The sequence below is a fragment of the Emydura macquarii genome, unplaced genomic scaffold (assembly GCF_026122565.2).
Source record: "Emydura macquarii macquarii isolate MOO-44397 ecotype Brisbane River unplaced genomic scaffold, CSIRO-AGI_Emac_v2 contig_719, whole genome shotgun sequence".
Lineage (NCBI taxonomy): Eukaryota > Metazoa > Chordata > Testudines > Chelidae > Emydura > Emydura macquarii.
The window spans coordinates 9,766,497-9,781,039 of NW_027130856.1; the positions used below are offsets into that span (position 1 = coordinate 9,766,497).

General features: G+C 42.2%; 1 protein-coding gene across 9 annotated transcripts in view; it reads left to right on the forward strand.

The window, feature by feature from the left end:
• The window catches only part of DIP2C (disco interacting protein 2 homolog C), a 483,513-nt gene that overhangs the window by 426,511 nt on the left and 42,459 nt on the right, over positions 1–14,543 (forward strand). For 7 of the 9 annotated variants that reach the window (XM_067542679.1, XM_067542671.1, XM_067542673.1 and 4 more), the window contains 2 exons: positions 10,834–10,863; positions 12,521–12,582. In XM_067542679.1, the coding sequence (XP_067398780.1) occupies positions 10,834–10,863; positions 12,521–12,582 (92 nt within the window). The remainder of the gene's footprint in view (positions 1–10,833; positions 10,864–12,520; positions 12,583–14,543) is intronic. The other 2 variants (XM_067542674.1, XM_067542677.1) reach the window with 1 other exon arrangement.

Genomic DNA, 14,543 nt, shown 5'->3' on the forward strand with positions numbered 1-14,543 from the left:
CACCTCCAAGGGGTTACTCGCCACTGTGAGCTTCGACCCCATCATCAGACCTCCCACTGACGCCAGGTAGTGGTAAATGGCCTCACCACCTGGTAGTGCCATCGACTCCAGAGGCCTTTCAAGCAATGAAAGACTTTCTGGCAATGCCTGTGCCGCAGAGGGTGACGGGCCGCCACTCTGTCCACCAGCAGACACCCTATCAAAGGGAAAGCCGGCTAATAGATATGCATGGCAGTCCCTGTCCCCTAGGCACCGTTCACTGGTGTGTAGACGGTCCCTTGATATATGACCACGTTCTCCGGGTCAAGGTAGCAACAGACTGGCTTTTTGCTGCCAGTCCCCAGAAGACCGGCACCGAGCAGCAGAGCATCATTACGGAGCCTAGGAGCAGCGTAGCTTGCCAGACTCCCTGTGCATTTCCCTGGCACCTCGACCCTGCTCCCCTAGTCCTTATAAGAAACCTAAAGACAAGAGCCAGTCCCATCACGCTCAACATTCGGGCTCCAGGAGACACTCGGAGTCAGCACTGCCTTGGCCGTCGGACAGTGATGCCTCATCCTCAGAGAGTGAAGAAGTGATCCACATGAGGCAGGCCCCAGCCCCAGTACCTGGCTTCCTAGCAATGCCGCCAATGGGAACGTGGCCACAAGGACAGTGGCCTGGGTCATAACCTTACTGGTAGGGGTTTCCCTTTGAGATCCCGCCGTCCAGTTCTGCAAGAGGGGCCTTCAGTACCGAGGTCCTCTATTCCCCAGGGCTCAGCACCGCACCTGGATACAGAATCTGACCAGGGTCATCTACCTCAAGTCCAGGGCGGATCATCCCAGCCAGAGCAGAGGACCCTCCCCCACCTCAGCTACCAGCCTCTTCCTCATCATCACCAGGCGAGGCAATAGAGTGACCTTCATTGGCAGTGCCGCTGGATGACTTCAGATCCCATCAAGACCTGTTAAAAAGGAAGGCATCTAATCTGGGCTTCAAAATAGAGGAACTGGATGAGCCAGTAGATGAACTCTTTGGGATCCTGGCATCAGCAATACCCAGTAAAGTGGCTCTCCCTGTCCATGAAGGGGTGGTTAAACTTGCCAAAACACTGTGGCAAATCCCTGCCTCCTTACCCCCCATGTCAAAGAGGGTGGAGAGAAAATACTATGTACCAGCAAAGGGTATACCTATACACCCACCCCTCCCCAGGATCACTGGTCACCGCTGCCAACAAGAGGGACAGACAGGGGAAAGTGAGCTTGACCCCCCAAAAATAAAGAAGTGAAAAGGCTGGACTTATTCAGACGGAAAATGTATTCCACCGCTAGCCTACAGCTATGTGTGGCAAATCAACAAGTGCCGGTGGGTAGGTACCATTTAAATATCTGGCAGTCGCTAGAAAAGTTCACGGACTCATTGTCCCCCCCTCCCTCCAAACAAGAGTTCAAAGCCATCTTGGAGGAAGGAAGAACGGTAGCCAGGGCATCTCTGCAGGCAGCCTCTGATGCAGCGGACTCTGCAGCCAGGACCATGGCATCGGCGGTGTTGATGAGAAAGGCTTCGTGGGTGCAATCCTTGGGCTTTCTGTCAAAGGTCCAGCAATCGATCCAGGACCTCCCCTTTGATGGCATGGTCCTCTTTGCCGAACAGACAGATACTAGACTGCATGGCATGAAGGACTCAAGGGCGACTTTGCAGTCCCTTGGCCTATATACCCTGTCGTCATTCAGGAGGCACTTCAAGCCTCAGCAGCAGTTTGCAGGCCATTCCCACAGTGATTCCTACAGGAGAAAGAATAAGGGATATAAAAGGCATCAGAACTGCTCGTCATCTGCCTCCCCTCAACCAGGATCCAGCCACCATAACCGAGGCGGAAAGCAGGCCTTTTGAAGGTGCGTCCAAGGGCGACCTACCAGTTTTACTCATAGATCCAACCCCCCTACTGTTCTCTTCTCACTTAGCCCCTTTTCTCCTAATCTGGACTACCATAACATCAGACAGATGGGTGTTCAGCACAGTGGCTACCGGTTACACCCTCCAGTTTACTTCACTACCGCCTTCCCACCCTCCTTACCTGTTGCTCTTCAGGGAGCCTCTCTCACAAGCAACTCCTTGCTCAAAAGGTGCAAGCACTCTTGTAGGTGGGTGCAGTGGAAGAGGTTCCGGAGGACCTAAGGGGATGAGGATTTTATTCCCGTTACTTCTTGATTCCAAAAGCAAAGGCCCATCTTGGACTTAAGGTGCCTCAACAAGTACCTCAAAAGACTAAAGTTTTGTATGGTTTCCCTAGCCACTATTATTCTTTCACTGGATCCTGGCGACTGATACGCCACCCTCGATTTAAAGGATTCCTATTTTCACTTTCGATCTTCCCGGGTCACAAAAAGTTCCTGCGGTTTATGGTAGGAGATCGCCATTACCAATTCACGATGCTTCTGTTTGGCCTCTCAACCGCACTGAGGATTTTCACCAAATGCATGTCGGTGGTGACAGCCTATCTTTGGAGGAGAGGGGTGCAGGTGTTTCCTTACGTGGATGATTGGCTCATCAAGGGTAGGTCAAGGTCCCAAGTCCAGGCCAGTATCACGATTATCCGGAATGCTTATCAAGCACTGGGCCTCCTAATAAACAAGCACAAATCAACTTTAGTCCCTGTGCAAAGGATAGAGTTTTATCAGGGCGGTCCTGGACTCTACCAAGGCCATTCCTTCTGTAGAGAAGGTTCCTGACAATGTCAGAGATTATAGCTTGCATTTCAGCCCACCATCACACCACGGGGAGGGTATGCCTCAGACTCCTAGGCTGCATGACGGCCTGTACCTACGTGGTTCGACGTGCCAGACTGCACCTCAGGCACCTCCAGATGTGGCTGGCATTGGTATACTCACCAGCCAGGTTTCACCTGTACAGGATACTTATGATCCCTCTGAAAATACTTACCTCTCTGACGTGGTGGACAAGACTGCACTAGGTGCTCACAGGAATGCCCTTCGAGGCACCCCAGCTGTCAGTATCACTGATCTTGGATGTCTCAGACTTGGGATGGGGAGCTCACTTATGGCCCCTAAGAATTGAGGACATGTGGAGTACAAGGGAACACATCAACGTCAGGGAACTCAGGGCAATTTGTTTAGCCTGCACAGTTTTCCTGCCGCATCTCTCCAACAAGGTAGTGCAGATACTCATGGACAACATGACCTCAGTGTACTATATCAACAGACAAGATGGGGCTCGGTCCCCAGCCCTGTACAGGGAGGCTATATGTTTATGGCACTTTTGTATCAGTCACAGTATTCATCTGGAAGCAATGCATCTCCCAGGGATCAACAACTGTTTAGCGGAGCACCTCAACAGATCTTTTTGCTCTCACCACGAGTGGTCCCTCCACCCGGAGGTGGCAGCTCACATTTTCCAAAGGTGAGGCAATCCCCAAGTGGACCTCTTCACCACCAGAGATAACAGGAAGTGCACTTAGTTCTGTTCCTGCCAAGGGCTCAGCGAGGGCTCCATGATCGATGCTTTTCTCCTCTCCTAGTCAGGGAGCCTTATGTACGCCTTCCCACCAATACCTTTAATTCACAAAGTTCTTATAAAAGTGAAGAGGGACAAAGCACAGCTCATCCTAGTAGACCCGGCATGTTCCCGACAACATTGGTTCAGAATGCTACTAGAGCTGGCGGGGCCCAGGCAATGGACGCTTCCATCATGCCCGGGACCTCTTGTCCCAAGATCAAGGTTGCCTGCGCCATCCAAAGCTGACCTCCCTACACCTGACGGCATGGATGCTCCATGGCTGAGTCAGGAGGAACAGGCCTGCTCAACCGAAGTCCAATAAGTGTTGTTAAAGAACAGAAAGCCGTCCACCAGATCAGCTTACAGGGTTAAGTGGAAACGCTTCACCTGCTGGGTGGATGAGCAAGGTATTTCCCCAATGGAGGTGTCAATCCCAACGATCCTGGATTACCTGCTCCACTTAAAACAAGGGGGATTGGCCTTCTCGTCCATTAAGGTCCATGTAGCGGCCATATCCGCTTTCCACCCTCTGGCAGAGGGTAGAACAGTTTTCTCACACAAAATGACAGCCAGATTTCTTAAGGGTTTAGACAGACTTTTTCCACCAACACAGGATCCCTCTCCCCAGTGGGATCTGAATTTGGTCCTCTCTGGACTCCCTGGGCCTCCCTTTGAGCCCCTAACCTCATGTTCCCTTATGCACCTATCCTGGAAGGTCACATTCCTGGTAGCTATTACATCCGCAAGCAGAGTTTCGGAAATCAGGGCATTAACCTCAGAGTCCCCCTACACTGTGTTTTATAAGAACAAGGTCCAACTATGCCCGCATCCGGCCTTTTTGCCTAAGGTCGTCTTTCATTGTCACCTTAACCAGGACATATTCTTACCGGTCTTCTGTCCTACGCCTCACAACTCCAGTGAAGAGAGGCATCTGCATGCCCTCGACGTGAGACGGGCTCTGGCATTTTATATTGACAGAACCAGACCTTTTTGTCGCTCAATGCAAATCTTCATCGCGGTTGCGGATCGAATGAAGGGACTGCTGGTGTCCTCACAGCGAATTTCAAAGTGCATCACAGTCTGTATCTGGGTGTGCAGACTGGAGTCACGCTTCCGGTATCTTCAACAGCCCACTGAACAAGGGCGCAGGCATCATCTGCGGCTTTTCAAGTGCATGTCCCAGTACAGGACATCTGCAGAGCAGCTATCTGGTCATTGGTATAACTTTGCATCCCACTATGCCCTGACACAGCAAGCTTGGGGCGATGCTGGCTTTGACAAAGTGGGGCTTCAAATGTCAATCCATGAACTCCTGCCCACCTCCAGGGACTCTGCTGGTGAGTCACCTAAATTGGGAATGGACATGAGCAAACACTCGAAAAAGAACGGTTACTTACCTTATAACTGTTGTTCTTTGAGATGTGTTGCTCATGTCCATTCCACACCCACCCTCCTTCCCTCAGTCGGAGTTCCAGCAAGAAGGAACTGAGAAGAAGGGGGAGCCGGCAGCACCTTTATGCGGGCGCATATGTGTGCCTCTACAGCAGGGGTGGGGAACCTTTTTCCTGCCAAGGGCCATTTTGATATTTCTGCCTTCATTCGCGGGCCATGCCGCCGATTCCGCCGCCGAATTCCCCCCCCCCCCTCCGGCCGCCGAAAAGGGGCAAACGGCGGCAGGGTTTCGGCGGCGGGCACTGCCCCCCCCCACGGAACCCCGCCGCCGCCGTGAAACCGCGCCGCCACCGACTCCATCCCCCGCCGCCGCTGAATTCCTCCCCGCCACTGAAATCCCGCCAAATTCCCCCCCACAGCCAGACCAAATGATTTCGTGGGCCTTTTTATATGTCCCGCGGGCCGGACCAAATAATTTCGCGGGCCTTATACGGCCCACGGGCCGGAGGTTCCCCACCCCTGCTCTACAGGGAGCGCTAGAGCCTGCCATTACGGGTATCACTAAGGGAAAAATTTCCGGCACCGGTGTATGTGGTGCTCACACACACCTAAATTGGGAATGGACATGAGCAACACATCTCAAAGAACAAGGTAAGTAACCATTCTATATTTTAAATAGCTTTGAGTTGAAAACTGCTTAGTTGCTGACTTGAAGTTGTCTAACACTTGTAACATTGCCCTGTAAATCACTTTAATGGGTGGAATGGTTCTTGAAGCATTTAAGAATGGCAGATATTAAGTGGAGCTGTTAGTGATAAAACTAACTGCAAAATATGGAATTTTGATAGAAAATGAAAAGATGCCAAAATGATACAGCAGGGTTGCTTCCTTTGAAGCAGCTGGTACTGACCACCGTCAAAGACTGGATACTGGGGTAAATGGACCTCTGTTCTGATTCAGTGTAGCACTTCGTATGACTTGTGGTATGCAGGTGTCTTGACCTGAAGGGTATTTGGTCTCCTGGAGGGCAAGTTGGAGCAGGATGGGTCTTAATCCTTTCTCAGCCAGGTTCTTTAAATTAGCATCTCTTCAACATGTTCAGGAAATGGTCCTTGTTTGCTGGGTCTTACTGCTGTGCTTCAGAAAAATGCTTTAATATGTTTATGTGCCAGTGGCAACCACCTTTGTATTTATTCATACAATTGGTGTAATCCTCCTACTTTGTAATTACTGTACGATAGAAAAGGGAGGAATTATTGATATCCATCAGTATATAGTCATTGAAACCTTACTTTCCATAAGGCTGGTCTTCAGACCCATTCTAGGTTACTCCTAAAATTTACATCTTGGAGTCATCTTTATTAAGAGGTCTTACTGCTCATCCTTTGCCTCTTCTTCAGAGAGAGGCCTATCCTGATTGTTTTCAGAGTGGGTTACTTTTTTATTTGACTTGGATGCAATCTCTTATTCCTCTCTTACTTTGATTCCATCAGCAGAAGATCCTCTAGATGGATTATTCCAAAGGGTCTCATTAGAGCATATCCTATGTTTATCTATGTATATTTTCATGTAAGGAATGCACAGTGTGTGTGCTTTTGCTGGAAATCACTGATTGAATAACACATATTCTCTGTTCCAGAGGGGTAGCTGTGTTAGTCTTGTCGTGGAAAAGAATCACACTGCTACATTTTAAAGTTGGATCGGGTGCAGCTTTAATTGTGACACACACAATTACATAATCATAGCTATGGGGAATACTATAGCCATAGGGAAAACCCAGGTGGCTATAGGGAAGTCAAGCAGCATGTCTGGATGCTGGGCAAATGTACTTCACCTGGCTACCAGATACAAAAGACTTATATAGGGGTTGCTTAGGTTCGTTTACATGTTGATCATATAGTGGAATTTGATTAACAATTTATACTTAACAGAAAAGACAATCACAATGCACAGTGGGGTACACCAGACGCCCTCACAGGAACGCCCAATGAGTCACTTGATTATACAATCAGGTTTTCAGGAACCCTGGCTAACACCTGAAGATGGGTGGTTACACAATACCTGTTCAAATGCTAATTTGTATGGAGTCAGTTTCTATGGGGCCAGTAAGACAAAGGGGGGCAGGTACTGGTATTTATCAAAACAGGTGAAGTCTGTTCAGACTTCAATAAGGCTTAAGGCTCATAACAGAGACTTGCCTCTCGGGTGTGGTTCAGAGACCTCTTGTGTGACTTTAACATCTTTATCCTAATTTCAGTTTCAGGCTACAACTTCAGGCCAGGCCTTCTATGACCAGTTTCAGACCAGGCATTCTATTAATCAATTTTATGATTAATTCTTTGATTCCACAATCTATATACAACAAAAACAATGAGAGTCCTGTATCACCTTAAAGACTAACAAATTTCTGTGGGCATAAGCTTTCGTGGGCTGCAACCCACTTAATCTGATGAAGTCAAAATGTGTTAGTCTTTAAGGTGCTACAAGAATCTTGTTGTTTTTACATATTCTCTGGAAGCTGTCTTCAATAACGGGGCAATTCTGTTCTGTAAATAGGTCTCAGTTATCCATCTAGGTATCTTGGAATTGCTAGTTCCTTTTTCCCCCCTCTTTTAAGACTAGTGACAAATGAAGGACACAAGCGTTTTACCTAAAAATGCTCTGATTTTTCCAACAAGCTTCTTCTATTTTTTCCTTTAAAATGAGATGGTATATAAAAAAAAAAATAAAGAACTTGGAGGCACATTTATCTATCTTATTTTATGAATATATATTTGGAAATGGTAGATGTCATAATAATCCCTTTGATACATAAGAGTTTTATACTAGTAAACTAATGGTAATCTTAGTATAGCACCATATGAAGTACTGTGAGATTAATACACTGACGGTGAATATATTTCTTCTGGATAATTTTAGATGGAATTACTGTATGTCTTCTAAATTAATCACTGAGGGCAAGATTTGTAAAGGTGTATAGGCATCTAAAGATGCAGACAGGTATTTTTTTAAATCGTAGGCACCTAAATATCTTTACAAATCTAGCACCTTTTGACAGAAAGTCATATAGGTAATTAGCAAAGACATTACTGAGATAAATAGATTGGATATAGCATAGTTTACTTCTCATGTACGGTTACTTTAGTATTCTCTAAAGAAATAGAAAAGTAGAGATGAGCTATTACCAAGACAGAGATGCTCCTCCAGAATTTTTAGCTTTGAGCTAGCTTTCATTTAAATACTTGGAATTTATTTAGTGGGGGGAGGAGGAGTGGTGCAAAATGGCATTACAGTTCAAGTTTCAACTCCCATGCTTAATTATCCTTGAGATAAAATCTTTTCCAAAGAGTCACTTTGTTATTAACCTCCACTGGAGAAAAAAATGCCTTCAGCCATGTTTGCACCTTTGAAAGAAAATTGAGTACATTTTTTCGTACACTAGAATTAGAAAGTTACTCGATTCTTCATGTACTTTTTAGCTGAGGAAAGCTGTGTATTGATGGTTCACTCCAGTTAACACCTGCATATTAATTGCTTTATCTGATAATTCTAATACCTTTGAGGAGGCAATCAGTGCTTGTTTGTGTCTTTTTCCTTAACAAAAGATCACACTTTTGAGGATCTTCTACACTAGGAATAATGTGGGGTTGCATTTAGATAAATAGAACTGTTCTGATAAAGGACTATGCATTTTTTATTTATATCTCTTCCAGTGGTAGTAAATTCTTGGCATGTGTGATTTTGCATTTGCATATGTAGTAGAACTGACTCAAATCCTTCAAATACAGTGTTACCAATTCTTAAGACTTTCTGGTGAGTCATGATATTGAGTGACTTCTTAAATCTCCATCTGCTGGAATTATGTTAGGCTCACTTGTGAAGACATAACCTATGTCGGATAGGAGGTTTTCTCTCAGTGTAGAAACATGACTTCTCCAAACGACATTAGCTATGTTGACAGAAGACCTTTTCCATTGACCTAGCTGCATCTGCACTGGAAGGTTTGGCAGCATAGCTATGTTGATCAGAAGTGTGGTTTTGTCATAAATCTGACCCACATAGCTATGGCGGTATAATTTTAAGTGTAGACCAAGCCTTACTTGAGATTTTCAGATACTCATGAAAAAGTAAATTTTTAGGCTTCATGGCTCCAGAGAAGCCTGAAAATGTGAAAGCTAAAGGCTCCAATACCAGAAGACAAATCAAAAGAACCCAACTCTTACCTTTTAAAAATCTCTTGATTTTTTGTGGGCTGATTCATGACTTTTAAGCATTTGTGGTTGACAAATTGTACATACACAATTGTCACTGACTTCTATTGAAGTTAGGCACCTGCATCTAGCAAGGAAAGATTTGATCCTACATGAGTGGGTTTTTTCTTCTAAACATAAGATACAAGAAAGAATATACCTGGTGGCTTTGTATTAATATTACTGAAGAATCTATAAAATATATCTCATTGTTTCCAATCAAGAGTTAGCTTCACAATAAGTGAATTTGTATGCACAGGTGTAATGTTTCAGCTAGATCTCAGCCCAGCCTCTAATTCTGTCGGCCAGTTGATAGCACAGTCATCTAACTACCAGATTTACACCCATCCACAGAATTAAAGGACAGTGTTGAAAATTAAATTCCAAATGTTGTGCATTGAGCTCATGTTGAAAAACCTTATGATGGAAGCTTATGGTATTCTTAAAAGTTAACTCTGGAATTGGAGTGTTATATTTTTTGCATTTGTGTATATGTTTGGTCATGGATTTACTACACTTAAGCAGGTCTCATGCTTAGTTGCTCTTTTATAGTATATTGTGAAATCTACACATTTACATGGCTATTGTCAGGCACCAGTGTAATATGCAAACACATCCTTCTTAAAAATACTCCATCTTCCCCTTCATTCAAAATATACCAATTTTTAGCTGTTGCTGTGGCAATTTCCTATGGGCTGAGAAGTTGACAGTCTAGTTCTATTGGTATTAATATTTGTATTGAAGCAGCGCATCACACTCCAGTGCTCCTGGAATTGTCTAACTTCACCGATCACAGGTCAAGTCCCATGCTATCCTTCCGAGTTTAGCACAGTGAGTGACTGCAACATCACCAGACTGTCTGACACAACAGGCTTAGTAATAGAGGAATAATCACCACCATATTTTTATTATTATTCACTGTAATGTTGAATCTTGATGTTAAACTGTTTGCTTTTTATTTAGTATTTACTTTTACTGCTTTTCACCCTGCATGCCAGGGATTCTAGATAAAAATTGAAGGTCTTTTGTAGTATTGAATTACATCATTAGTTTTGATCATATAGAAATTAGACTATACAAAAAACCTTGATTTTATTCTACCCTATGAGCAGGTTAATGTGTGAAAAATGTGTAAGTATCCTTTTTTCCTCCCTTTGTCAACTAATTTTGCCCAAAAAACCCCCAGAGATACTTACTGCTTTTTAGGGGGGAAAGTAATCACTAACAATTTTTATTTGTTAGAGTAATGGCAAACTTGGAGCCCCTGTTTCAATTTATGTGCATTTAAAATAGCGAGGCTATAATGTTTACTTACAGTTTCACATGAAGGATAGCGTGCTTAACACAAATTGTCTACTAACATTGTCTGTAGTGTCCTAAAATCACTTAAGTCTGTTTGTCTAAGGTTAACAGTCTGTTGCTGTCTCTTCTGTTGCTCTACTAAAATATCAACACCTCATTTTTCACTTTTTTTTTTTAAAAAAAAAAAACACCTTTAATGGTATAATGGTTAATTTGTAATATTCCTGTATTTGACATTGTTTTTCTTTTTATTTTATTCCCCGCTTTTTGCATTTCCTCTCTTTTTTTTTTCCCCTCCCACTGTTCATTCCCATTTGTTGTTGTTATTATTTTTGTCTTGTATTACTTTCTTTCCTTCTCTCCCTCATCCCTGCTATTCCTGCTGCTATAGCCTCACAGGCTGGGGAAGCTGGCCGAGCAGGTAGGGGATTTTCACGTTCCCTAAATACCCACCTATCAGCTTCCAACAGTGGGACAGACTAGAAATTGAGTCTGGAGATTTGAGAATTATCCGATTCTTTGTGTGTGTTTTAAAAACAAGTCCAGTACAGTTCTGTCTGGATGCAAGCTTCATGAAAAGTTAGTTGGCTGTAGTAATTATTTCATTCACACTGAAAATAACAAGTGCCATGATGGTTGTCTTTAATTTTCAAAGTAACTTATTTCCATAATTTTACAAATTGGTTAAGGTCTATTTAAAAAAAATTCAAGGGTAACAGTTTTTTAGGTTTTTTTCCATATTATTCTATATTTGATCTAAGTTCTCCACTCAGCACTAGTCTGTTACACTGCTGAGTTTATTAGTTGACTGAAAATCACATCTTTAATGGCTAGATAGGATATTGTATCTTGTATTTTGTATTATTATAAGCTAAAGAGGCTACATGCATGTTCAGCGCTTTTTCTCTTTGACTATCTTGGTGGTGGGTTACTGATTAGTGTCTGTATTGTAAATATTGTTAGTAATGTCTTTTCTCCTTTTTGGTATCAAAATTGTTTACCTGTAGAACATAATCACAGTTTTCAATGCTGAACAAATTGTGGAACTACCAGTAAACATTGCAGTAGAAACTGATTTTACTTCTTTTAGCTCTAAATATGTCCATTTCTAAGAATTACATTGTATTATATGTCTTAAACAGGTTAGAAGACATTGTGGTTTGATGGTCTGTAATATTCCAAATGGTGAAAACCTAAGTAACTGATATAGGGATTCCTGTAACTATTATTTGATGTTCAGTACATTAAGCTGCTTAGAACAGAATTTCCAAAATGCCATTGTTCCAAAACAAAGTTATACAGTTGTTCTAGCTTTCTGCCTGGCAGCAGAGTGGAGTATGTAACAAAGAAAAAAATCACGAGAAATTGGAAATTCAGATTATATGTGGTGATGGGTTTAAGCACTTGGATAAGGGAAAATCATTGCAGGATACAAAACCACTGTAAAAACAGTCTGCTGTTATCAGAGTAACTGAGTTTTATGACACCAAATGGATAGTAAAAGTATAAAGTGGAAAGCTTAAAAGGAACAGAATAATTGCTTGTAGATCTTCAATCCATATCAGTCCATGTCATATGTGCTGCCTTTAATATCTTTAGCTTTAAATATGTGCTCTGTTGCATTTGTGGAAGATTTTAGCAAATCATGTTTCACATTCCTGATCACGTGCTTCTACCATTAAACTGTGTCTCCTCAGCAATTTCAGCATTCCTTTTATATGACAAAACATTTAACATATTTTTATATGTATCAATGTGCTGAATAGTCAACCTTTTTGAAGCAAAAAAGCCTATATTGACATTTAATAGTACGGCCATTTGAAATTCTCACAAGCCGCAAGGCAAAGGTTAACCTAGAGGGTAGGTATATTTGGAGGTTATTATTTCATGATTGTTATGGTTATTATATAATATATTAAGATATTATAATAAAGTTTGAATTTTGTTTTATTAGAACCTTAAATACATGTTATTTGATTAACTTAACTAGTAATAAGACAAATATTTCCATTCCTAAACTGTAAAATAACTTTTTATCAAGACATCAAATTCTAACTAGAATATATTGTATTTCACAGGGAACATCTGGACCAGATCCAACCACTGTATATGTTGATATGAGGGCACTGAGACATGACAGGTATGAACCTCATTTTTCTTGGCTTCACAATATGTAGATTGGACAGATTTACAAGTCCATAGCAGGGAGACTGCTACAATACAGTTGTTGAGCTGTGAAAATGGTAGTAACCCTCAGATTCTTACTGATTTCCACCAGCCACCTAAAATAGAAATGACTAAATTAACAAACCGCTGCATAATTGCAGGCTTCCGAGATATTGCGGTCAGCATGTTGATACACTTAATGTTGTAAGCATCTCTACTTTCATTTTGTTCAAGGTCACACTAACAATCCAACCTTACCAACAAGGTTGCTACTTTCTTTTGTTTCACTCCTATCAAGCTTGGTTCACTTTACATCAGGTTATTTTAACTGAGTTGGGGGTTGCTAGCTAATTGGATAACAATTTATTGTATGAAATGTACTGCTTTAACTCAGCTCAGTAGTACGAGGTATACCTTTATACTAGTATTACTGTATACATACAAAGGATTGTACCATTTTAATTATATCTGATTCTAAACCAATACAGTTAAAGCAGGACAAAAATTGCACATAGACCAGGCCTAAATCTTTTGCCCTAAAGTCTAGTTTACCTTGCTAGCAATGGTTCCCTCTTTTACCAAGCTAACTCTTCCTAATCTATCTGGTTGTATACTTATCTGTGCTCATTTCTTCAGCTGTAAAATGAAGATAACATTTAGCTATTTCACATGGGTGTTCTAAGAATTAGTTAATGTTTGTAAAGCACTTTGAATGTATGAATCACTTATTACACTGGCTACAAACCTCTTTCCTAGAGGTAGATGAGTGTTATGTCTTCCTATCTTTTTCACTGTACTACATTAATCAAAACAAATATTCCAGCTGGTAGTTTCAAATCAGGTTATATTACTGGTTAGGCAATTTACAGTGGTTTCCTTCTACCGTAACTTTTAGCTAAGTTTTCTAGCAGAGTTTGTGTCTGCTAAACAATTTTTTTATCTTTGTTTTAAAAACCTTTCACTTACTGTTGAGATTTATCAATTGTTCCTCACCCTTAGGAAATATAAAAACTTCTCCAGCAGAAGTGGTTGGAAAATGGTTTGAACTATTATGTTGGGTTGAAAGGGAGAACAGGACTTTTTATTGTGGAAAACTTCTTTTTTTCCCCACTTTTCTGACTTGGAATCAAAGTTTCTTTGAGGAAAATAAATACTTTCTGTGAATTTTTCTTCTTGTTGAAAATCTAATTTCCCATCAAAAGTTTAAATAGAAAGTTTTGGACCAGCTTTATTCAGCAGTTCTGCTTCTATTCTTGGGGGAAAAATGTGTTTGGGAACAAACCCAACTAGTCTTTTCTTTCATCATGACAGCAGAGAGCTCTCTCCCTCTGGCTGATGAGAAAGCCACCCGTCTTTCACACATACTTTTTGAGAACACTCTAAGATTGCAATACTCAATAACGTAATGAGTCACAAAATGACTGTGCAGTATCACATGTAGCCGGTTTGTTGGGATGAGAAATAGTTATTTGGCAGTGCAGGGTACTCAACAGTGTCTGGCTGCCTTTCTACCCAAACAGTCCTTACCAGTTCACTGTTGCTCTTTTGAGACACAGCACTGCAAATGACAATACGGATGCATAATCAGATCCGAGTGAAACTACTGTATTCAGAATTCATCCACAGAGTATACAGCAATTGTAATCTTTCAGTTTTTTGTGACGCAATTCTGTGCAATCACACACATGGAGGTAGACTTACTGAGAGTCTAATTTCTTTTTCCTCATATAACTCAATCGGAGGCAGTTTAGTCCTGTATTGGGGAAGAGAGATGTCATCACCTCACTTGTTAACCTTTTCCGTTATGACTTAGAACGTTGCTCGTGTGTAGGAGAGAATAATTTTAGCCTACACTGAAAGGAAGGCTGTGGCTATGGTGAGGGGCATTGGTTGGGAAAAGAGACAATTAAACATAGTGAAAAAACTGATTGTTTC